This window comes from Plectropomus leopardus, chromosome 12, assembly GCF_008729295.1.
Source record: "Plectropomus leopardus isolate mb chromosome 12, YSFRI_Pleo_2.0, whole genome shotgun sequence".
Classification (NCBI taxonomy): domain Eukaryota; kingdom Metazoa; phylum Chordata; class Actinopteri; order Perciformes; family Serranidae; genus Plectropomus; species Plectropomus leopardus.
Window position 1 is genome coordinate 939603 of NC_056474.1, and position 21725 is coordinate 961327.

General features: G+C 37.4%; 3 protein-coding genes across 3 annotated transcripts in view; 1 reads left to right on the top strand and 2 right to left on the bottom strand.

Moving 5' to 3' along the window:
- Positions 1–4578, top strand: part of tmem71 (transmembrane protein 71) — a 10268-nt gene extending 5690 nt beyond the window's left edge. The window contains 5 exon segments of the mRNA XM_042497688.1: positions 520–711; positions 1346–1412; positions 1688–1749; positions 2438–2487; positions 2587–4578. Of these exon segments, the coding sequence (XP_042353622.1) occupies positions 520–711; positions 1346–1412; positions 1688–1749; positions 2438–2487; positions 2587–2610 (395 nt within the window). The 3' untranslated portion in view covers positions 2611–4578.
- A 7979-nt stretch (positions 4579–12557) lies between these two features.
- On the bottom strand, positions 12558–15836 carry LOC121951163 (zinc finger protein 287-like). The gene is made up of 4 exons (XM_042497405.1): positions 15560–15836; positions 14614–14711; positions 14437–14527; positions 12558–13674 (listed from the first exon to the last, which is right to left on the bottom strand). Exons 1-4 carry the CDS (start codon positions 15834–15836, stop codon positions 12791–12793), a joined length of 1350 nt encoding a protein of 449 aa, XP_042353339.1. The 3' UTR covers positions 12558–12790.
- Positions 15837–17712: 1876 nt separating this feature from the next.
- Positions 17713–19685, bottom strand: LOC121951164 (zinc finger protein 227-like). Its single transcript, XM_042497406.1, has 2 exons — positions 19416–19685; positions 17713–18656 (listed from the first exon to the last, which is right to left on the bottom strand). Exon 2 carries the CDS (start codon positions 18421–18423, stop codon positions 17713–17715), a length of 711 nt encoding a protein of 236 aa, XP_042353340.1. The 5' UTR covers positions 18424–18656; positions 19416–19685.
- Between the last annotated feature and the right edge of the window lie 2040 nt (positions 19686–21725).

Consider the following 21725-nt stretch of genomic DNA (forward strand, 5'->3'; position numbering starts at 1 on the left):
ATGTGGAATATTTTTTAAAGCCTTATTTTGAAAAGCACATTTGTGCACGGAGCAGTTTGAGTGTGAGTATTTGGCTGTAATAAAAAAATCATAATTATAAAAAAAAAAAATTCTTTGCATGTAGTATATTGAAAATAATTCATTTTTATGTTTTTTTTTCCATCTTAAAACATAGTGGCATCATGACTAAAGCTTGGCATTTTGAGGGTTAAAACTTTGATGAATATTTGATTTTTATGGTTAGAACTGATGTTGGTTAAAAACAATAAACTCAAATAAAAGAGGAAAATAATATTAATGTCTAATATTTTATAAAGCTTGATTTTGAAAAGTGCATTTTGTGATGTGAGTGTGTTCCTTTTTTAAATTATTATTATTTTTTTATCATTATTAGGTTAGGTTTTATGTTCTTCTTGCTCCTCGTGTTTTTTGGCTGCGACCCGTCGCTGTGCTGTAATTTCGTGTTTTTTGGCTGCGACCCGTCGCTGTGCTGTAATTTCGTGTTTTTTTGTCTTTCAGACCACACGGAGATCCCACCCCCTCCTGACAAAGTGGCCCCGCCCCCGAAGCTGCTCATCCAGGAGGAGATTTGCTCTGAGATCTGTCAATCAAAGGAGCGCTTCACACAGTCGCTGGGCGGCCTCTCTGAAGTCCCGCCTCCCTCGCCTTTCTATGCCAGCAGCTGCCGTCAGGCCTCACCTGAGCCCGCAGGTGAGCCGCCGCTCTCTCTCTTTATCTGGTCATTAATGCTTCATTTTCTGTTTCAAAGGCTCATCGACTCTGACGAGATTTCCATCATTAAAAAATTCGGATCAAAAGAAAAAACAGAAAACTTCAAAATCAGTTATTGCAAATCTTTTTTATTTATTTATTTATTTATTTTGATTCTTGTATGAGAAAACGCAGAAATGAAGAAGAATTTGGTAATTGTCAGCTGTTTATATTCTTGCTTTTGTTTTTTAAATATATGTTATTATTTTTTGTCTTATTTTACCATTATTTATCATTTTTATTATTGATATTATTATAATTAGTTGTTATTGTTGTTTTTATTATTTTTCTTTGTTGTGATTATTATTTATTCTATCATATATTATAATTATTATTTTTATTATTATTTTATTTTTTTTTTTTTAACTTATTGATCTATTTTTTATTCAAATATAATTACTGTGATTCTGGAAAATATTGACTGCATTATATTCTTGTTGTTGATGTCTGACCAAAATAAAAATATAAAAATGCTGGTAAAATCCGATTTTCAGTCAGATATCACAGAAAATGTTTCCCACCGTTTTAAGATGTAGAACAGAAGCAGCATTTTATGTATTTGTTTGTTTTTCAGGGTTAACGATGAAGGCTCTTCTCCTCTTCATCTTCACCGTCTTCATCCTCGCCGCTCTATACTCAGGGTAAAAACGCTTATTTTTGTAATTCCAAACGTTATTTAGAAATCGATTAAAAAAAGATAAATATTTATTTTCACAAAACAAACGTACGCCGAGATAACGAGTGATAAGTTTATTCACGACAAAGTTTCGATCCGATCAGGTTTTTTTTTAATTGACTTTTTTTTGACCTGATGAAGATCCAGGTAGAATCGAAACGTTTTCCTAAATAAATACATTCAAAAATGTGGCATGGAGTAAATGTGCTTTTTTTCACTCACGTGTTGTTTTTTCTGCAGGTGTCTCATGTGGAGCGCGACCGTCACATCGACCGTCTTCATAATGATTACGACATTTATGTGTAAGTATCACAAAAACCACACTGATGTGTCACTGAAGGTCAAACGTTTAAGAGAAACTAAAACCTCCAAAACACCTCAGTTAAAAAATTAGACATCTATCGAACTAGCTATATATATATATATATATATATATATATATATATATATATATATATATATATATATATATACGACGATACGACGACGATACGATATATATATATATATATATATATATATATATATATATATATATATATATATATATATATATATATATATATATATGTATCGTATTGTCGTATTTTACTACTCGCTGTTCTTCGGAGGAGCACCCAAGCTAAAGGAGGATGGTTATTTTATTTTATTTTGTTTTGTTTTGTTTTGTTTTACTGCATTTTATTTTATTTTATTTTATTTTATTATATCTTTTTGTTTTATTTTACTGTATTTTATTTTATTTTATTTTTTTTTGATGGAGCTTTCTGCCCGAAACATGAAAACGTGTAATTTGTTTTGCATATCACATTATTTTAATCATTTCTATACCTCCATACTCCACAGCTTTAAGACGGAAAATTATTAATCATATTGTTTTTTATAAGCCTTGATTTTGTTTAAATGTCGCTGTCACACTTCAGAATAAGACGGTAAATTTGTCAGATTAAAAAACTGTTAAAACATATTTAATAACGCGGTTTCTTTCAGTTGCGACAAAGTCGGGGCCGATGGGCGAGTGGAGGAGGGCGAAGACGGAGGTGAGTCCAAAATCCAAAATCCAAAATGCATTTCTTCCTAACTTTGTCAGCTGGCAGCAAAGAGACGACAAACACTAACGTGCTGATTCTGTTTTTCAGGATATCACATCAAGAAACGAGTAAAAGAAACGTCAGGAGAGTTTCCCAAAGTCCGCGATGTGGAACTGGACGAGTGACAGAAAAAGTAGAAATATTTCATTTTTCCTCCGTCTGCATGTAAGTTGCACTTCACGTTATTCTGAGCTCCGGAAAACATTTTACAGCGGCACCTGCTGGAGGCTGAGACTGAAAACGGAAACTTTCTGAATGTAAATTTATATCAAAATAAGGTTTCTGCGCCGCGACGCGTCGACCAGAAGGGCTGAACTTTTTCACTGGTTTGAAATTAAATTAAAGCCGAAACGTTTTCAGTATTTAATGTTTGAATCCAAAGCAAAACGGCGGGAAAATCCACATCGTGATGCATTCAAGTTGTTAAATTTTCAGCTTTGACGTCGGTTCTGTGTTAAATGTTGAAACTTTCACGTTTGGATTTTCGCGGCGTGTAAAAGCTGAATCAGAATGTTTGTTGTTAAAAAGCTGAAGGAGCTCATTAACGTGGCGACACACGTTACTGTAGTTTAGATAAAAAACATAAAAAAAGTATCCTTACGAAATATAAAACATTCAAATGTATTTTTTGAAACACCGTCAGTGTTTATTGTAGCGTTAGTAGTTGAACTTGGCTTATTTGAGCTGTCCAAAGTGACCGAACGTCAGACTGAAGTCTGCAGAACAAATTCAGGTCCAACAGCAAAATAAGAGCTTTTTCTAAAAAACAAAAAACAAACGCACAACTCACCTGAAATTCTAGTTGATCTACCTGAAAGTTAAAACCACAGGAAGATAAGTGCCATTTTTTCCTGAGGAAACTGAAGCAAGGGTTTTATTCCAAAATGTAAAAAAAAGAAAGAAAAAGATGCATACATGTAGCACAAAATAATAATTTTATAGAAATTATGTCGATCCAGGTCCATTAAAGCTGCACCAGCTCAGATTTTATTGTGAAAATCTCAGTTTTTGGTTTCCTGGATAGAGTTCTGAAGAGAAAAGGTTTTTCTGGTACAAAATGATTTTTAATGTCTGTAAAGGCATCTTTTTATTATTATTATTATTATTATTATTGTTATTATTATATTGAGACACAACTTTAAGCAAATTTAAGTGCCAATAATTGAGTGTTAATGTTAATCAAAGTTGTTGAACTCAGATTTTTTATTATCAATAAATCTTTTTGGCTCAGGTTTAAAAAAACATAAACTCCTGTGACTTTCTCGGAGGTCACTTCCCAACTTTTATTACTTTGAAAACATTTACCAGAAGTCCGGACTTTTTCGGGTTTCAGGGCTCGTTACTTCACCGCTCCTAAAAAAATAATCAGAGGTGGTTAATGTATGATGGAGTGGATGAATTGAGTCAGAGGCTGATGTGACTCCAGTTATCATCGTGTTTTCTTGTGCAGCTTTAATGAATCTTTGGTATTTTAAATATAAACGACCACATTCAGAGTTTCTCTCTGCAGCATTGTGGATTCAAACTCTTCAGCTGTCAAAGTGCCTTCATGATGAAACAGGAAGTGCTGCTGCTGAAACGTAAACAGACCTGCTCACCCGTTACACCGAGCGGCCGCTAAAGGGAGGAACTCACAAAAAGACTGCACGGCTGTTAACCCCTTGACGCCCGGATCTACATCTCGTGCTGCGTTCAAACGTCAAGTCGTTAAACCCCTGAAACACGAAAAAAAAATTGGCCAGATTTTTATTGACAAAAAAAGGCGATGTGCAACAAACTGTGAAAAAAATGTCAAATATAAGAAGGAAATTATCCGACAATTAGAAAACTATATTTCTGAATCTTATAATTAGATATTTAAAATAATGTTACAGAACTGACGTTCGTTTTCTTGTGCTGCCTCCAGATTTCTCTCATAAGATAAAACCTGGAAAAAAAGTCAGTGACTAACTTAGTGAGAAATGTTGTCGCAAGAAATTAGTAAAAGGTGGCAAGAAAATTACTTAAAAACTTGTTTTAAAAAAGAGGCGAGGATTATTTAAAAAATATATTAAAACATTGAGAAAAATCCAGAAAATTATATTTGTAATTCTGATAATTTTATATTTAAAATTATGTTACAGAAATATATAAAATAAACACTTTTTTAAAATTATTATTATTTCAGCACTTTTTAAAGGTCATTTTCTTGTTGGTTTTTTTTTTTTTTTTTGCACTTTTTTTAAACAAATTTTGGTTAATGGCTTCATAATTTGCTGATTGCATTGTTTCCGTGTTTTCTGAGAAGTTGAATCTTTTCATGCTGCAGCTGCAGAAATCAAAGTCGGTCCGCTCGGCCAGACTTCCTGACGCGGCTCCGAGGCGATTTTACGAGCGCCGCGCTGCGAGCTGCACGTGCGTCAGCAGCAGTTTTAGCGTCCACGTGTGAAAACAGCCTCGCCAGAAATCTTTTTGTGAAACTCCAGCTGACATCACCGGCAGGGAAAGGCTGCGGTGTGAGTCAGGTCTGCTCTCATGTGGAGGTTTTCTTCACAGTTATTTCTCTTATTTTGAAACAGGGACTTTCTGAGCAATAATTCCAAAAAAAAAAGGGAGAAACTTAACTTTTTTGCATTTAAAAACCTCAACAGTGAGCTGGGAGGAACATTTTGGGATCTGGGAGAGAATCTTTAAAGTCACATTGAAAAGAAAAGAAACATGAATCATATCGTAATAGAAAAGATAATAATAGAAATAAATGTTTTCATCAGGAAAAGAGGAAATGTGGCAGGAAGGAAGCTGGGATTAAGAGATGTGGAGGAAAACAAGTACTGTGAAGCTTTATAAGGTTTCCACTTTATAAAGTTTGTCAAATTTAATCATGTTTGGACCTCAAATTATGCCAAGACGTCGATCAAACCTGCAGCAGGAAGAGCTGAGCTGAGCAGCACCATCAGCTCTTCCTGAGTGAAACCGAAATGTTTGAAATGTGTGTTTTTGTGAGCAGAGCAGCAGAGACGTCTGATCTTCAGCTCCACGCCGTCTGAACGTAAAACTTTTACCCCGCCGCGTCATCGCCGCCGTCCATCTTATCTGACGTGAGCGCGACATCAGACGTGTAACACAAAGGGTTAACGTCTGTTCACACAAGAAAGTGAGTCGTGAGTCTACGATCCCCAAATCTGAACTCGATAAAGGAAAAAAAAGTGGATTCATTTCTCTCAAAGTTATCTAATTGTGGCGAATGTGTTGAAGACGTGGAGTTTTTAAGGTTTCAGACGTCTCTCTGGGTTTCTGAATCGTCTGATGTGTTTTTATTCACTCAAAGTGCCAGAATTATAAAAACAAAAAAAATCTGACGATTCAGGGAATTAGATATTTCATCAATGAACAAAAATGTATCTATGTTACTAATATTTTTCATAACGCTCTGCATGGATTATTACTTTGCATTTAAAGCTGCACTCGTCAATATTTTTCTATATGAACAAGGGATCAAATCGCTCTGTGTGATGTGAGAAGTTTTAAGCCTCTTTTAGCTCCAAGTGTTTTGTGTTTGTTAAAACTGGAGCCAGGTATTTCCCTCAAGAGGCGGTGGAGACCAAAGCGGAGCTAAAATGAGAGTAAATACTAGATAAATATCCACCTGTGAACACAAACACAGAGATGTCTGTTCTTCTGGCCAAAATCATTTTGAAGCAGCTTTAAGTGACCAAAGTTAAATGTGAATCAAGTTATTCTTTTTTTTCTCTTTTATATAAAAGGCTTTTATGAGGAGTTGTAAAATATTTAATGTACTGCAAAAGACGGAAAGTTTCTGTGACGAAAACAGATTTAATATGAATTTTTCTGGATGAATCGAACCTTTAGGAAAGCTCCTTTGTGTGACGTGATGCAGCTATAATGGTCATGATGTTATACATATAAACTGTAGATATTTTCCACTGACTGCACTTATTTCCAAAAGTGGAAATGTGATACTCTGCTTGTGACGGCACTTACTAACTTTTATTATTCCACTGTACTGTATTAATGTCGTAAAAGTCTGACTGCTGTAAAATTAAACCTCGAATGACGCACTAACTAGATTTTAATTTGAAACCGAGACACGCAGAAGATTTGGGCCTAATATAAAGAAAATATGTATAAATCATCGTGACTAATATGCCTCCAAAATACTGCTCAGTGTTGATCACTGTGATTCGGTCAAATTCTCAAAAAGTAGTTCAGTGATTCGGATGAGCAGTTGCTCTTTTCGGCCTGTTGATGGCGCTGCGTTTGGAGATTTAATTTTTACAGTATTTTTGCATTTTGTCATTTATTTTTCAGTTTTAGTGAAAATGTATGTGAAGTTAAAATGATTGTGTATCATCCATTAAAAAAAGTTTAAAAGACAAAAAGTGTTTTTCAGTTCAGTGGAGCTGAAATGTTTGTTTCAGTGTGATTTTTTTTAATTTTTTCTTCCTCCCGAACTAATGAAAATCAGTTTTTGGGTGCTTAGGTGTTTCAGCTCATTAATATTAATAATATTGATAATTGTTAACTATTTTATTTGATTTTAGTATTACAGTTTACATCCATTTCCAGATGCTGGACGGACCTTGAGAATAAAAAATGTCATCACTTCATTATTTTATCCTGTTGGACATTTGTGTGAAACTTTGTCATAATTGTTGTATGAATTCTTGAGGTTTGACCAGAAACATTTTTGGGAGGTCACAGAGACCGAGACTTACATTTGCAGCAGTTTTGGGGTAAAATGGTGTGAAAATATTTAATGCTGTTTGATCCCACAATGTGAAAAGATTCCTTAAATAAGTCCTATTTCACAGTTTTATCGTCTGTTAATTTATTTTTGAGTTATTCATAATGTGAATTGGTGTTTTTGTGCTGCCAATGTGTAACTGTGTCATTTGTATATTTTGAAAAAATGAAAAAAAAAAAACCCCACATTTTTTTCACACTATGAAAATGACACAGCCACAAATGGACAGTACAAAAAACCAATTTTCATTATGAATAACTCAAAAATAAATGAACAGACAATTAAATAAATTGTCATGTATCCATCCCCATAAGAATTTAATTAATAAAATTAAGTTCAAAAATACAATAAAAAGGGGGAAAAGGTTTGAGAGACGGGATAGCATTAATCAAAATAAAATGTCTGTAATAACACTAACCTGGCAGCTCATTTATTTAGTAGATTAAAAGTATAAGTAGTAGATTATAAGTAAATCAGAGTAAAATACAGATACTCCCAAAAACTTCAGTACTGTAACAAAGTTTTATTACTTCATCACGTCACAGCGCTGACTGAAGGACATCTGTTATTTAGGGATTTCTCAGATTTGGGTCTTTAATGTTAATGTTAATGTTAGAGCGCGGCCTGCTGGTGTATTTGACTGTCTCCCTGTTGATGCATATTTCCCTCCTCAGCCGTCAGGTTTGATAGGGGCATGATAATAATAAATAAGAAGAATAAAGTCTTATTTTTATCGCACTTATCAGAACCAACATTACAGAATGCTTTACACATAAAATCATAATAAAACACACACAAGCAAAAATACAGCACAGATGTAAAATATTAAAACACTGTGGATTTTAAAATCCAACACAGCAGTGTGAGACATAAGTGCAACGTCAGGAGTAAGGTACAGTATAATAATAATAATAATAATAATAATAATAATAATAATAATAATAATAATAATAATGATAATAACAATAATAAAATAATAATGTTGACTTATTGTTCAACAAAAGTAACTCTTCAAAAGTGATTTAAAAGAAGACAGTGATGCAGCAAGGACTAGTAAAAACATAATTCAAGTTTTCCCTATAAAAAAACCACACATGGTTATTTAAAGAATAAAATAAAAAAAGAGTAATAAAATAAAATAGAATAAAGTAAAATTAATTAAAATAGTAAACTAATAAAATAAAATGATAGAATAAATAGAACATATTAAAATAAAATAGTAAAGTAATAAAATAAAATATAGCTCTTATGATTCTCCACAGTTTGGGTGCATTGATCAAGGCTGTAGTGTTAACAATGACTGTTTAAATAATATAAAATATAGCATATTATAAAAAAAAATGTGCACCATAAATATTTCATAAAAAGAGGGAGTGGGGGGAAATAGAAGTGGGGAATAACAAAAATATAAGATAAATAAACGATAGAAATAATTAAAAATAGAATTATGTAAGATCTCAAAGTAAAAAAAAACGGTGCTAAAGTGATTAAAACACATTTATAATAAAACCATAAAGTGATCAGTGCTGTGAATAATAAACTCTGAGGGTTTTGAACCGGAAACACGTGAGGAGGAAACAGCCTGTGACACCTGAAGCTCGTCACAGAAGTAGTTTCTTTTGTTTTTTTCCCCCAGAAACATGATGGCGGCCTGCTGGGAGGCGTACTGGCCGGACTGGGAAACAACCAGCAACAACAAACGTTGGACTTCCATCTGCGCGGTGAGTTTGGGGCAGAATCGCGCCTCATATTCCCGCAGCGCTGTCTGACGTCAGTTTTTCGGATGTTTTCGCAAACTGGCGCACATGACGTTAGTCTCGCGCTCTCACCCGCGGAAAGTCTCACGTGGTTTGACCGCCGAGTCCTTAGTGTTTTCAGGCGTTTCGCGATCGATCAGCTGATGGTGGGACAGCAGAGAGACAGACAGACAGACAGCAGACAGACAGACAGACAGACAGACAGAGAGACAGCAGACAGACAGCAGAGAGACAGCAGAGAGACAGAGAGCAGAGAGAGAGAGAGACAGACAGACAGAGAGACAGACAGAGAGCAGAGAGACAGCAGAGAGACAGACAGACAGCAGAGAGACAGCAGAGAGACAGACAGACAGACAGCAGAGAGAGAGCAGACAGACAGCAGAGAGACAGCAGAGAGACAGACAGAGAGCAGAGAGACAGCAGAGAGACAGACAGACAGCAGAGAGACAGCAGACAGACAGCAGAGAGACAGCAGAGAGACAGACAGAGAGCAGAGAGAGAGACAGACAGACAGCAGAGAGACAGACAGACAGCAGAGAGACAGCAGACAGACAGCAGAGAGACAGCAGAGACAGACAGCAGAGAGACAGACAGACAGACAGACAGACAGACAGCAGAGAGACAGCAGAGAGACAGAGAGCAGAGAGAGAGAGAGAGAGACAGACAGACAGAGAGACAGACAGCAGAGAGACAGCAGACAGACAGACAGCAGAGAGACAGCAGAGAGACAGCAGACAGACAGCAGACAGACAGACAGAGAGCAGAGAGACAGACAGACAGACAGCAGAGAGACAGACAGAGAGACAGAGAGGCAGATGGACAGCAGAGAGACAGCAGACAGACAGGCAGACAGACAGAGAGACAGACAGCAGAGAGACAGGCAGACAGCAGAGAGACAGGCAGACAGCAGAGAGACAGACAGCAGGCAGACAGACAGAGAGACAGGCAGACAGAGTGTCCTCACAGCATCAGCCTGTCCAATGAACAAACAGATAAATATTAAGCGGGTTAAAGGGACTCTTCGGACGACTTCCGCACAGTGCAGCTAAAGCAACGTTGTAGTCACAGTTTCAGCGGCTATTTTTCTTTATATTCCCAGAACGTTCCTCTTAAAGTTAGGATAACATTTCTATCTATAAACATGAAAATGTAACAAAAAGGTTATCTATCTATCTATAGATAAATAAATATATATGCTTATATAAACTCTACATTAACAACTTCCAAAAATATAAAATACGACCCGATACAATATGAACAACTATTCCAGTTTTGTAAACAGCTAAATAAAACTATCCAACGATACCATCCATTACAATATAAATACCTATAATCACTTTATGCTTTTATTATTAATGTGTACACCAAAACTAGTAAATAAGACCAATGAAAGCGACCCGTTCATCAGTGAGAATGACATCAAAAAGGACACATGTATGTGTGTTTATCTACCTATCTACCTACCTATCTATCTACCTATATATATATATATATATATATATATATATATATATATATATATATATATATATATATATATATATAATATATATATATATATATATATATATATATATATATATATACACATATATATATATATATGTCTATATATATAAATATATATAAATATGTTTGTGTGTGTTACATTTTCATATAGGAAAGTTCTGTAATCTCACTCCTCAATAACATGTTGCTTTGAAAATGTTCTTCCTTTGTTCTCATGTAACATTGTGGGAACGTTTTATAAATAACGTTCTCTGATCTGTCACTTGTCAACATCACTGAAACATCCTCACAATGTTGCAGTTCAAACGTTACGTCTTAGTCAGCATTTAACCTTAAAGGAACAAAGGAAGAACGTTTTCAAAGCGACATTCAGGACTGAGATTAGACCTTTTTTTCAGATGAAAACGTGACATAATGAGATTTATTAACAGTCATTAAAATTTTTTGGGATGTTTATAGAGAATGTTGCCCTAACGTTCTGCGAACATAAAGAAAACGGAAAAAAATTCTGCATTGGTTGCATTGTGCCGTTATAAGAACATTTTAAGACCCCCCCCCATAAATATGAACGGTTTTATTGAAGTTTTATTTAAATATTCAGTTTAGAATAATGAAAGAATATAGAATAATATGTATTTTAAAAAGCTGTTGCATAGTAATGAAAAAAAGATCCAATCAGGAGCATTGATGGTCTTTTCAGAGAATGTACGGTCTTTAAAATTTGCCTCAAGGTCCTGGAAAAGTCCTGGAAATGTATGTGTGACATTGTGACTGAACCCTGCTGATAATCGAGAGCGAAGGTTCGTCTTATCGAGACTTCAGCGATTCTTTCCGGCGCGCCTCGTCTGAGGCCGCTGGATGTGCAAATATTTTCCATTTAAACTCACGTGAGACTCAACAAATGGCTTTTATTACAAAATGACACGAAAATCATTAAAAAACATCCACGACGTATTCACAACATGTAAACATGACGGTTCAGTTTCCTCCTCGTTCACGCCGATCAGCTGCTGGTTACACGTTTTAATGCTCAGACTAACATTTAACCCTTTAAAACCTAAAACATCAGCTCACCTCTCACAAGCTATTTAACCCTTTGAAACCTGAGAAAATTGGTAAAATGGCAATGAGCAACTTGGCAAGAAATGTCCCATAAATTAAAAAAAAAAGTCAAAGCTAAGAAGAAAATGATCTGATACTTAGCTGTGAGGGATTAGATATTATAAAAAAAACTAGAGAAAAATGTCCAGAAAATATTTTTAATTCTATTTTTAAGCATTTTTTAAGTCATTTTGTTTTATGGTTTTTTAATCTCTTTTTGTGCTTATTTTTGAAGTAATTTTCTCTTCTTTCTTTTCATAATTTCTCTCTTTTAACTTGCTCAGTGGTTTCTTCCCATTTTTTCAAAAACACGGAGAAAGAGGCAATGACCAAGGTGACAAGAAAATGACCTGAAAATTATTTTTTTTGGCTTATATTCAGGTTATTGTCTTGTATTTTATTTTCATACAGAATTTCTTCTTTTTTATTTTTTAATTTTTTTGCTAATCACACAAATTTTTCATCACTTTTCAGGTCAGTTCCTTGTTTTTTTTCTTTTAACTTTCCCTTTTAAGTTTGCATTTTTTCCTTACTTAAAGGTTATTTTCTTGTACTTTTTACTGATTTCTTGCAAATGTTAAGTTCATTGCCCTCTTTCAGGATTCAAGCCAGTTTCTGAAGTTCTGGAGGGTTAACAGAAGCCTCACGCTGAGAGATTTTTCAGTAATTAACCCTTTGAAACCTGAACAACTTGGCTTTCTTTAAAAAACATGGGCGGAAATGGGTGAGTAGTTTAAGAAATGACCCAGAAGAAAAACCGAAAAAAAGTGCTTAATAATAATTCTGTAAAACAATTTCAAATATATAATTCTGAGGATTATAACAGTGGGTTTTTTCTATATTTTCTCCTTTCTTAAAAAAAAAACAAAACGAACAACAACTTTGAAAATCTCTCTTTTTATTCTATTTTTTATTTGAAATTTGCGGAACATTTTTTGCCAAGTCGGTGAAGCAAAAAAAAAAAAAAAGAAGAAAAAACTGCGCAGGATCTGAAGTTTTAAATCCTTGTTCAGGCGTCTGAACGCAGCACAAGAAAAGTGAGTCCAGGTTTTAAAGGGTTAAAATCACTTTGATGCCTAAAACATGAGGCGGTGTTTTTCTTGCGGCTACTGAAAGATTTAACCTCCCATGATCCTCTCTGTCACTGAAACGTGGGGGCAAAGCGTTTCTCCCCGGCGTGCACGGTGACGTGGCGGCGCAGGTGGCTGCCGGAGATGAAGGTCTTGCCGCAGTACGAACACCTGAACTGTTTGCAGTCCGTGTGGACGGTCATGTGGACCTTCAGGGACCCGGACTGGGCGAAGCGTTTCCCGCAGTGGACGCAGCCGTAGCGCTTCTCTCCGGTGTGGACGCTCTGGTGGCGTTTCAGGTTGCTGGAGTCGGAGAAGCGTTTGCCGCAGAGCGCGCAGACGAACGGCTTCTCGCCCGTGTGGACCCTCATGTGGGTCTTGAGGTTCTTGAGGCAGGCCAGAGTTTTCCCGCAGCAGTTACAGACAAACGCCTTCCCCCCGCCGTCCTCCCGGCTGTGGCCGGACGCCCTGCTGACGCCGTCCTGAGGTCGCCACCGGTCCCGCCGGACGAACGCGCCCACTCTCTCCGTCACCTCTTTCCTCGCAGGCTCGTCTGCGGGCGGCGGCGCCCTCTGCTGGCCGCTCTGGAAGCCTGCGGGCTGCTGGCGCTCGGCTGCCTCCGAGATGCTGAAAGGGAAGCTGCCGCCGCCCGAGTCGGCCGACGCGCTCACGCTGGTGTTCAACACGTACGAGCAGCCGGGATCCTCACTCAAAGCATTCTGGGACGTGAGGGCGGCGTGCTGGAGCTGCGGCTCGTATATCAGACACTCGTAACTGCCGGCGTCGGGCCGCTGGCCGCTGAGCGTTTTTTGGACGGACGTGGAGGTGGAGCTGACTTCTCCGCTCGCCCACGACTGAGACGAACCCCCGCTGTCGTCTGCTGCTTCCTGTTTGGTCAGCGGGGGCGGGGCTTCTGTCTCCGTGGTCGGGCCATCGACAACGTGACAAAACACCTCTGAAAAAAACCAGAATATTAAAACTTTAAAACTTTTTCAAGAGACAAAGGTGTCGATTTTTTTCAGTGGTTTTGGCTGAAGCTTAAATATCACAAAAAAAACCCCCAAAACTTTGTTTGATCAAAGTTTGATTTTTGTGGTATTTAAACTCACTTTTTGAAAATGACTCAAAAAAATCACTCAAATGAAAAATAAAAATCAAAGCAGCTCAACATCCTGTAAAAACAGCAGAAGAAGACTGATGTCGATCCAGGACTCAAAGGGTTAAAGCTTGATTTTGAAAGGGTTAAAGACCAATGAATTGTCGGCGTGGTATGCTTAAAGAAAATCTTTAATAGTTAAATTTGTTAAACAAAAATCAGTTCAAAGTTACAAAAAATTACCTAAAATTAAGAAAATGACCTTGAAAAAGTGCTGAAAATAAAAAGTTTATGTTTTTTTTTTATATATTATAATTCTTGCCAAAAAAAGGAAATGATTATAACTATAGGCATAGTTTTCTGGACATTTTCCCCTAATTTTTGACCTATTTTCTCATAATACTCCCGTTTTTTTAAAACACAAATGTTTAGGTAAAATTTCTTGCAAAAAGTTACAAGAAAATTACATAAAAATAAGCAAAAAAAGAGAAAACAAACACGAAAATGTCCTTGAAAACGTGCTGAAAAAAAAAATGTTGATATTATAGTTTTTGTAAAATGAACGTGCAGTTTTGAGTAAACCTGCTGAATGAAGTATTAATGTAGTAAAACTGTACTGACTGTCCGGCTCAGGCTGGGACCAGGACTCGTCGTCGTCCTCCTCCACTTTGATCACTGCGGTCGTCAGTTCGGTCGAGTCGCCTGCAGACGGCTGCAATCAGAGCAGAGACACAGAGGAGCTGAGAGATGGACGGAGGAGGACAACCCACATCCTGCTAAAGACCCTGCTGTCCTCACCGTCCCCTGTGTGGTGTCCTGTCCAGAGTCCGAGGACGGATCGGGGTCTCTGCACCGCAGAGTCTCCTGGTTGGACGCTGTGGACCGCGTCGGCTCAGCTGGAGGAGGTAAGTCATAATGACGCTTTATTTATGAATCGTACAAAAAACAGCTGTTTATGTGCTGTTTTTGCTCATTATTTTCAGATACTAACATTCATTTGAGAAAGTTTCTCATCATTGTGATACAGTTGCACATTATTTTGATAAAGTTGCACATTATTTTCAAATTCTTAGGCTTTATTTTCAAATTCTTTTGCATTAGTTTGATAAAGTTACTCATTAATTTGAGATGATTATGCATTATATTTGGAAAGTTGCTCATTCTTTTGAGAAAGTTGCCAATTATTTTGGCAGTGCTACCCATTATTTTGAGATACTACGCTAATGCATTATTTTGAGAAAGATGCTCATTGCTTTGAGATGCTAGCATTTTATTTTGAGAAATTTTGATAAAGTTGCTCATTATTTTGATGAATTTACTCATTGTTTTCATAAAGTTGCCCATTATTCTGATGATGTTGCCCATTATTTTCATAAAGTTGGCTGTTTATTTGATAAAATTAAGGGATTTAAGGAGAAAATAACACATTACTTGAGAAAATTGCCCATTATTTTGAAATTCTGACACATTATTCTGATAAAGCCGCACCTTATTTTGAGATACTAACACATTATTTTGAAAGTTGTTCACTATTTTTGATTAAGTTCCCCCATTATTTTGATAAAGCTGCCCATCATTTTGATACTATGATGTATGGATTTTTTTTCTTTTTTAAAAAAAAAATCACATTGGCAGAAATGGTCTTCCATACATACAGCCTGCTCCTCACACCGCCGCTTGTCTGCCGGTACGTTATCATCGTAGCGGTTATTATCGTAACTGTTAGCATCGTAACCATTGTTACCTCCAGGTGTTCCGCTCCTCCTTGGCCCGTTGCCCGGGTGATGAGCGGGCAGCTGAGCTCGCGCGCGGCCGCCCGCGAGCAGCAGCGCGGTGCCGCCCGCGGTGGCCGCGGCTCGCAGCGCGGTCGCCCGGGCCGCCCGGAGCTCCATGAGCCGCAGTTTTCTCTGCAGCACCGAGTAGCCGCTGTCCACGAGCTCGCAGATCTCCGCCACCGCCGTGTTGGCCAAAACCTCCATGATGGAGGCGAGCTGCGCGTGGAAGGCAGCGGCCGGAGACATGATTCAGTAACCCAGCGCGTGCGTGTGATGACGCAGAATAATCCAGATTACCGGCCCGGGACAGGTGACAAAAACAGAAACGCACGCGCCCTCTCCGTGTATCGGATCCCCACCTGATGTAAACAGAGCCGAGAAAAACCAGGAAGTGATGCGGGGGGAAAATAACCAGAGACGGCCCTCAGTGCGCATGCGCGAAACATCATTTTATTATTCTGAAACCTATTCCAGTGACATCAGTGCGCATGCGCACACTCACAACACAAAACATTTATTTTATTTTAGGTATTTTATTTAAAAAATGCTAGTTTTTCCTAAATTAACAATAATAAGATTATTTCTCATTTTTCTGAATGATAGAGATTAAAAAAGTTTTCAGTAATTTAAAAAAAGTTAAATTTAAAAAAATAACTTAAAAATCTTCTGCTTTGGGCTTTAATCACTTTAAATAACTTATTTGACAAATCTGTGTAAAAAATGACACAAAACAATTTCAAAATTTGTTTTATTAACAAAAAATGACACAAACCTAATAAGATTTATACAGAATTTTGGCTTTTTCGCACAGCTATTAACCTCTTGACCTGCACACTATAGACTCAAACAGCAGAGACAAAGCTGAACAAAAACGTGACAAAATTTAGGTTTCGTTCTGAAATCACACACCTCCTGTTTGATAAATGAGATGCTTTAATCTGCTGCTTTTTTCCTCAAATAGTTATTTGGTCTTTATAGCATAACAAAACTGAACATTTCCCTCAGGCCCAGTGTGACGTCCTCAAATGTCTTGTAATGTCCGAGCAACTCGAAACCCCCAAAATATTCAATTTACTCTGATGTGAATAAAAAGAACAGCAGGTTATCAAATTTGAGAAGCAAAAAACATCAAACGTTGAAGTTACTTTTCAGCAAAAATGCCAAACGATTGAATAATTATCAGAATAGTTGACAAATTTTCTGTCAACTAATTAAAAAAGTTGAACTCATTCTTTAATAAGCTGGATGGACATCAGTTTTCAGACGCCGCTCACGTTCAAACCTCTGAAACCGGAGAAAACTGGATTGCTTTTGAGAACAAGGAAAAAGGCAATGAGCAACTCGGTAAGAAATGTTGCACAAACTGCAAGAAATTAGAAATTTAGAAATTAGAATCAAGATTTAGATTTAGAAAATTAAAATCAAGTGGGAAATATCTAGGGGAAAAATAGGGAAAACTGTATTTATTATTATCAGAATTACCATTCAGGTTATTGCCTTATTTACTGATTTTTAACTTTTTTACTATTACCTAAAAAATTAGTTGGGGGATTATAAGATATTATAAAAAAAAAAAAAGAAAATAGGGAAAAAATGAAAAATGTCCAAAAGAAATGATTTATTAATGTTATAATTATTTCTTTAAAATTAAAAAAACACATTTCTGTGTTCTTAAAAAATATATAGTTTTTTTTCTTTTCTTTTTTGGCATTTTCTTAAAGTCCCTTTTTGTTCCTTTTTAAAAACTTTTCTGTCTTTTTCTTTTGTTTATTTTCAGGTAATATTTGTGTAACTTGTTCCATGTTTCTGAAATATATCGAGCCAATTATCAAATTATCAAGAAAATAAAATAAATTCATATATATAAAAATATATATATGATTTTTTGTAACTTTTTTTTCTTTTTACCACTTTCTTGCAGTTTATGCATTTATTTTTGGATAATTTCTTATTTAGTTGCTTGTCACTTTCTCCACATGGTTTTGAAAGAAATCGAGACAATCTGCACAAGTTTCTAAGGGTTAAAAGAGCGTACTTTAAATATTTTAAAACTCACTTTGTCTCCTGCACATTTAGAAAACTTGTTATTCGTGAATTTTAAATAGCCTCTTTGATTTTAAAACTATTTACAGAGCAGAGGATTGTGGAGCGAAACCTGCGCGCCGCTCAGACGTTGGGATGACATTTCTTCACGTGTAACTTCAGGCTGTATTTGACGATGAAGCTGCGCGAGCAGAGCGTGCAGGCGTACGGTCGCTCCCCCCGTGTGCACGCTCAGGTGCGACTTGAGGTGAGCCGACTGCGTGAACTTCTTGCCGCACTGGCTGCAGGTGAACGGCCTCTCGCCCGTGTGGATCCGCATTGTGAACGTCCAGGTTCTGAGACGTGGCGTACGTCTTGGAGCAGACGGCGCACGTGAAGCGTTTCGCTCGGGCGCCCGGCTGCCCGTGAGCGAGCGGGCGTCCTGATTGGTCCCGTAGAGGGCGTAGTTCATCACGTCGGCGTCGTCGTACTCAAACGCAGAGTTGCTGCTTTCAGACAGCTGGCAGTCTGTGGAGGTGGAGCCCGTCACGTTGATCATCTTCAGCCCGAAAGCGTCGCCGTCCAGGTTTTCGTTTTGGTGAAAGTGAGCGTAACTCATCGGGTTTTTCGCCTGTTTGGTCCACGTCAGGCTGAGATCCAGCTCCGCTCTGTTTGGCTCCATCAGAGCGCCGTTACCGAAATATGTTTGCCTGTTGGCGCTCGGAGGGACCAGCGGGGACTCCTGGTGGACCAGCTGGACGTCCGGGTCCACCTGTGCAGAGTAGGAACAAACCGACTCGCCGGCCTCCATCTCGCCGCCGCCGAGCTGAGCGGAGCAGCCGGGCTCGCTGCGGGGAGAGTCCAGCGTGTACACGGTGACGCTCTGCTGCGCGCCTGCTGTCTTCAGAGCGAGCGGCTCAGAGGACGCCCTCCTGTCCGCGTCCTCGTCCACCGTCCAGTGTCTCTTCACGCTCCGGCTGACGGGCGCGGACGCGGCGGGCTCTCTGACTGCGGGCGTCCCTCCATCAGCGGGTGTTTGGTGATCTGCGAGAAAAGAGAAAATAACGTCAGATGCAAACACACATTTACAGGAATTTCCGTCCTGTAATCCTGTTCACACCGTTTCCGGTAACCACCTGTCCTCTTTAACCCCGTGAAACCCGAGCGAAGCGCTTTGATTTCCGTCAAAACACAGAAGCCAGAGAGCAATTTAATATGACACGGCCCCAAAAACAGCAACAACAAAAATAATTAGAGGGTACAAGGAAATGACCTGAAAATAAGAAAAACAGACAAAAAAGTTCGAAACAAATGAGAAAAAATCCTGAAAAAAAATCCCACTTTTTTTCCTGTAACATAATATTAAACATATAATTACACTAATATTAAATACATTTCCTGGAAATTATCCCCATGCTTTTTTTCTAATATTCTGATAACCCATTTTTAGTCTCTTTGTTGTTTGTTTGTTTGTCTCTTTGTTGTCTTTCTGTGTTTTTGTTGTTTTGTTGCATGTGAAAAAAACTTTTACTCGCTTAAAAATCCACATTTGTCTTCCACCTTTAGGTTTTAATTACTTTAAATAACTTATGTGACAAATCTGTTTTTTTTTTTTAATTCATTTTTTATAACCAAATTGGTTTGATTTCTTTTAGAAAAATGAGCAACTTAACAAGCGAGAAATTAGCAATATATTTGTTAAAGGGTACAAGAAAATTACCTGAAAATAAGCACAAAAGTAAAACAAATACCTAAAAAAACAGAATAAAAACCAAGAACTTTTGGTTTCACGCTGGTACTCACCTTCCTCGAAGGCGTCGTTACTGTCCGAGTCTTCATCTTTGATCAACACCACGTCTGGAAGCTGGAAAAGATTTCATTAAAAACAAAAAACAAAAAAAACAACTCTTACAGCAGCACAGCTGCAAGAGGAATAATTATATTGACCAATAAATATAAAGTTCAATTATTATCATCAACAAACCTCATTAAGGCAAACACATGAGACGCAGATGAAGTCGATAAAATGCAAACTAATTAAGATAAAATGTCCCTTGAGTCCTGATTGGCTGACTCATCTTTCAGGTTAATTAACTTTTTAATGAGAACATAATTTAAAAAAAAGAAAAAAAAGAAAAGGAAACCAGAGATGGTTGTAACACCAAATTAAATTCTAACAGTTGCTGGAGATCAGCCTTCAGCCGAGTGATTCACCAAAACTGCAGAAATGTTCAGAGCAGTTATTGTTTTAATCCTGTTATCTCAGAATCTCTGTGCAATTATCACATTATCTAAAAAACATGTTATAACGAAAATACGACTTTCCGCTGCAGCTAATGAGGTCTAATATATAAATAAATCCTGGTTATCTTAAATTAAGGGATCAACCTGCACTGAGCATGTGCAGCACAGATAAGGAGATGATTAACTTTTGATCTACAGATTAATATGAGAATTAATATAATTTCAGCTGGGGTCTGTATTCACTGTCAAATTGACTTGATTTCTTGAATAAATAAATAAATACAAATTGAAGAAGGCAAAGAGCAATTAAAGAAGAAATGACCCAAACATTAGAAAACAAGAACATTACCTGAAAATTAGTAATCTCATAGAATTCTGACTTTTTTCTTATAAATTTATGTGATTAATATTGTTTTGATACAACTCAATTCACTTTTCTCACAATATTAAGATTTCTTTTGAAATTTCAAAATTTACTTGTAATATTGTGACCTTTAATAACTAATCTATGATTTTTGAAACAATTACTTAAAAAAAAAAGGCAATGAACAATTAAAGAAGAAATGAAACAAACGTAAGCAAGATATAAGTTTGAAAAATTCAAGAAAATTACATGAAAATTTGTAAATATTAATATAATATAATTAATAATAATAATAACGATAATAAAAGTGCAATGAGGTAATTAAAGAAATGACCCAAACATTAGCAAGAAAATTAATTAAAAGATAAAAAATGAAAAATAGTAAATACTAATATAATAAATAAATAATTAACAATAAATATGTAAATAATAATAATAATAATAATTAAATGTAAGAAAAAAATACATTTTTTTATACATAAAATATATACAGATATAAAGCGCCTTTCTAGTTTTGCCCCACCTCCTCTTCTCTCATAAATAATGAACAGTCCCTGTGTGTTTATCAATTTTTCTTAATTTGGTCGATTAGTCGACTCTCAGCTCCGGGATCAGCTGAGGAGCGGCCGTAGAGACCGGCAGCAGTGAGGTGATACAGATGAGATGATGTGTTTACCTCCTCCCGGGGACCCGCCACCCCCTCCTCCTCCTCCTCCTCCTCCTCCTCCTCCGTCTCCTCCGGTGTCTCCTCCGTCGGTGTCCCGGTGCTGCTGCGGCGTCTCCGCCGCCGGTGCGCTCTCCGCCGCGGGTGCGAACTCCGGTTCCGCCGCCGCAGTCCCCCCGCCGCCCCGGACCACGATGGACTGGATGAGGTGCAGCTTCTTCCGCAGGTCGTCGTTCTCTTTGCGGCTGCGGCTGATCTCGCGCTGCAGCGCCGCGTATCCTTCGTCCACCAGCTCGCAGATTTCCGCCACCGCCGCTTTGGTGAGCGCGCTCATGATGATGCACAGCTGCTCGTGCAGCGCGCTGCTGCTTAGCACGGACATCCCGCCGCTCGCGAGGACACCGGGCCGAGACACCTGCTAACGGGCCGCGCGGAGGTCCGACGGCCGCCGAGACACGGTCAGATGTCGGTAACGGAGCCGCTGAGCGTGTTTGGGTTTTAATTTGTCGCTCCGCTCATCACAAAGGCGACAACTACTTCCTGCTGGATTACACTTCCGGAATAACACTGCCGACTTCAAAATAAGAGCCTGGTGTTATTGTTGACCGGAGGAGGGGCACAAACATATGGAAGCCCATTTCTGCCAATAAAAGAAAACTATAAGAGGAAAACTCAGTCATAGTAATGATAATAATAATAATAATGATGATGATAACTATAATCATAATAATAATAAATCATAAAGTCAAAGTTATGAAATAAAAAGTCAAAAAAATGAATGAGTAAAAATAACGCATTGCAAAATTTTGGAGTAAAAAACAAAAAAATATTAATATTGCAA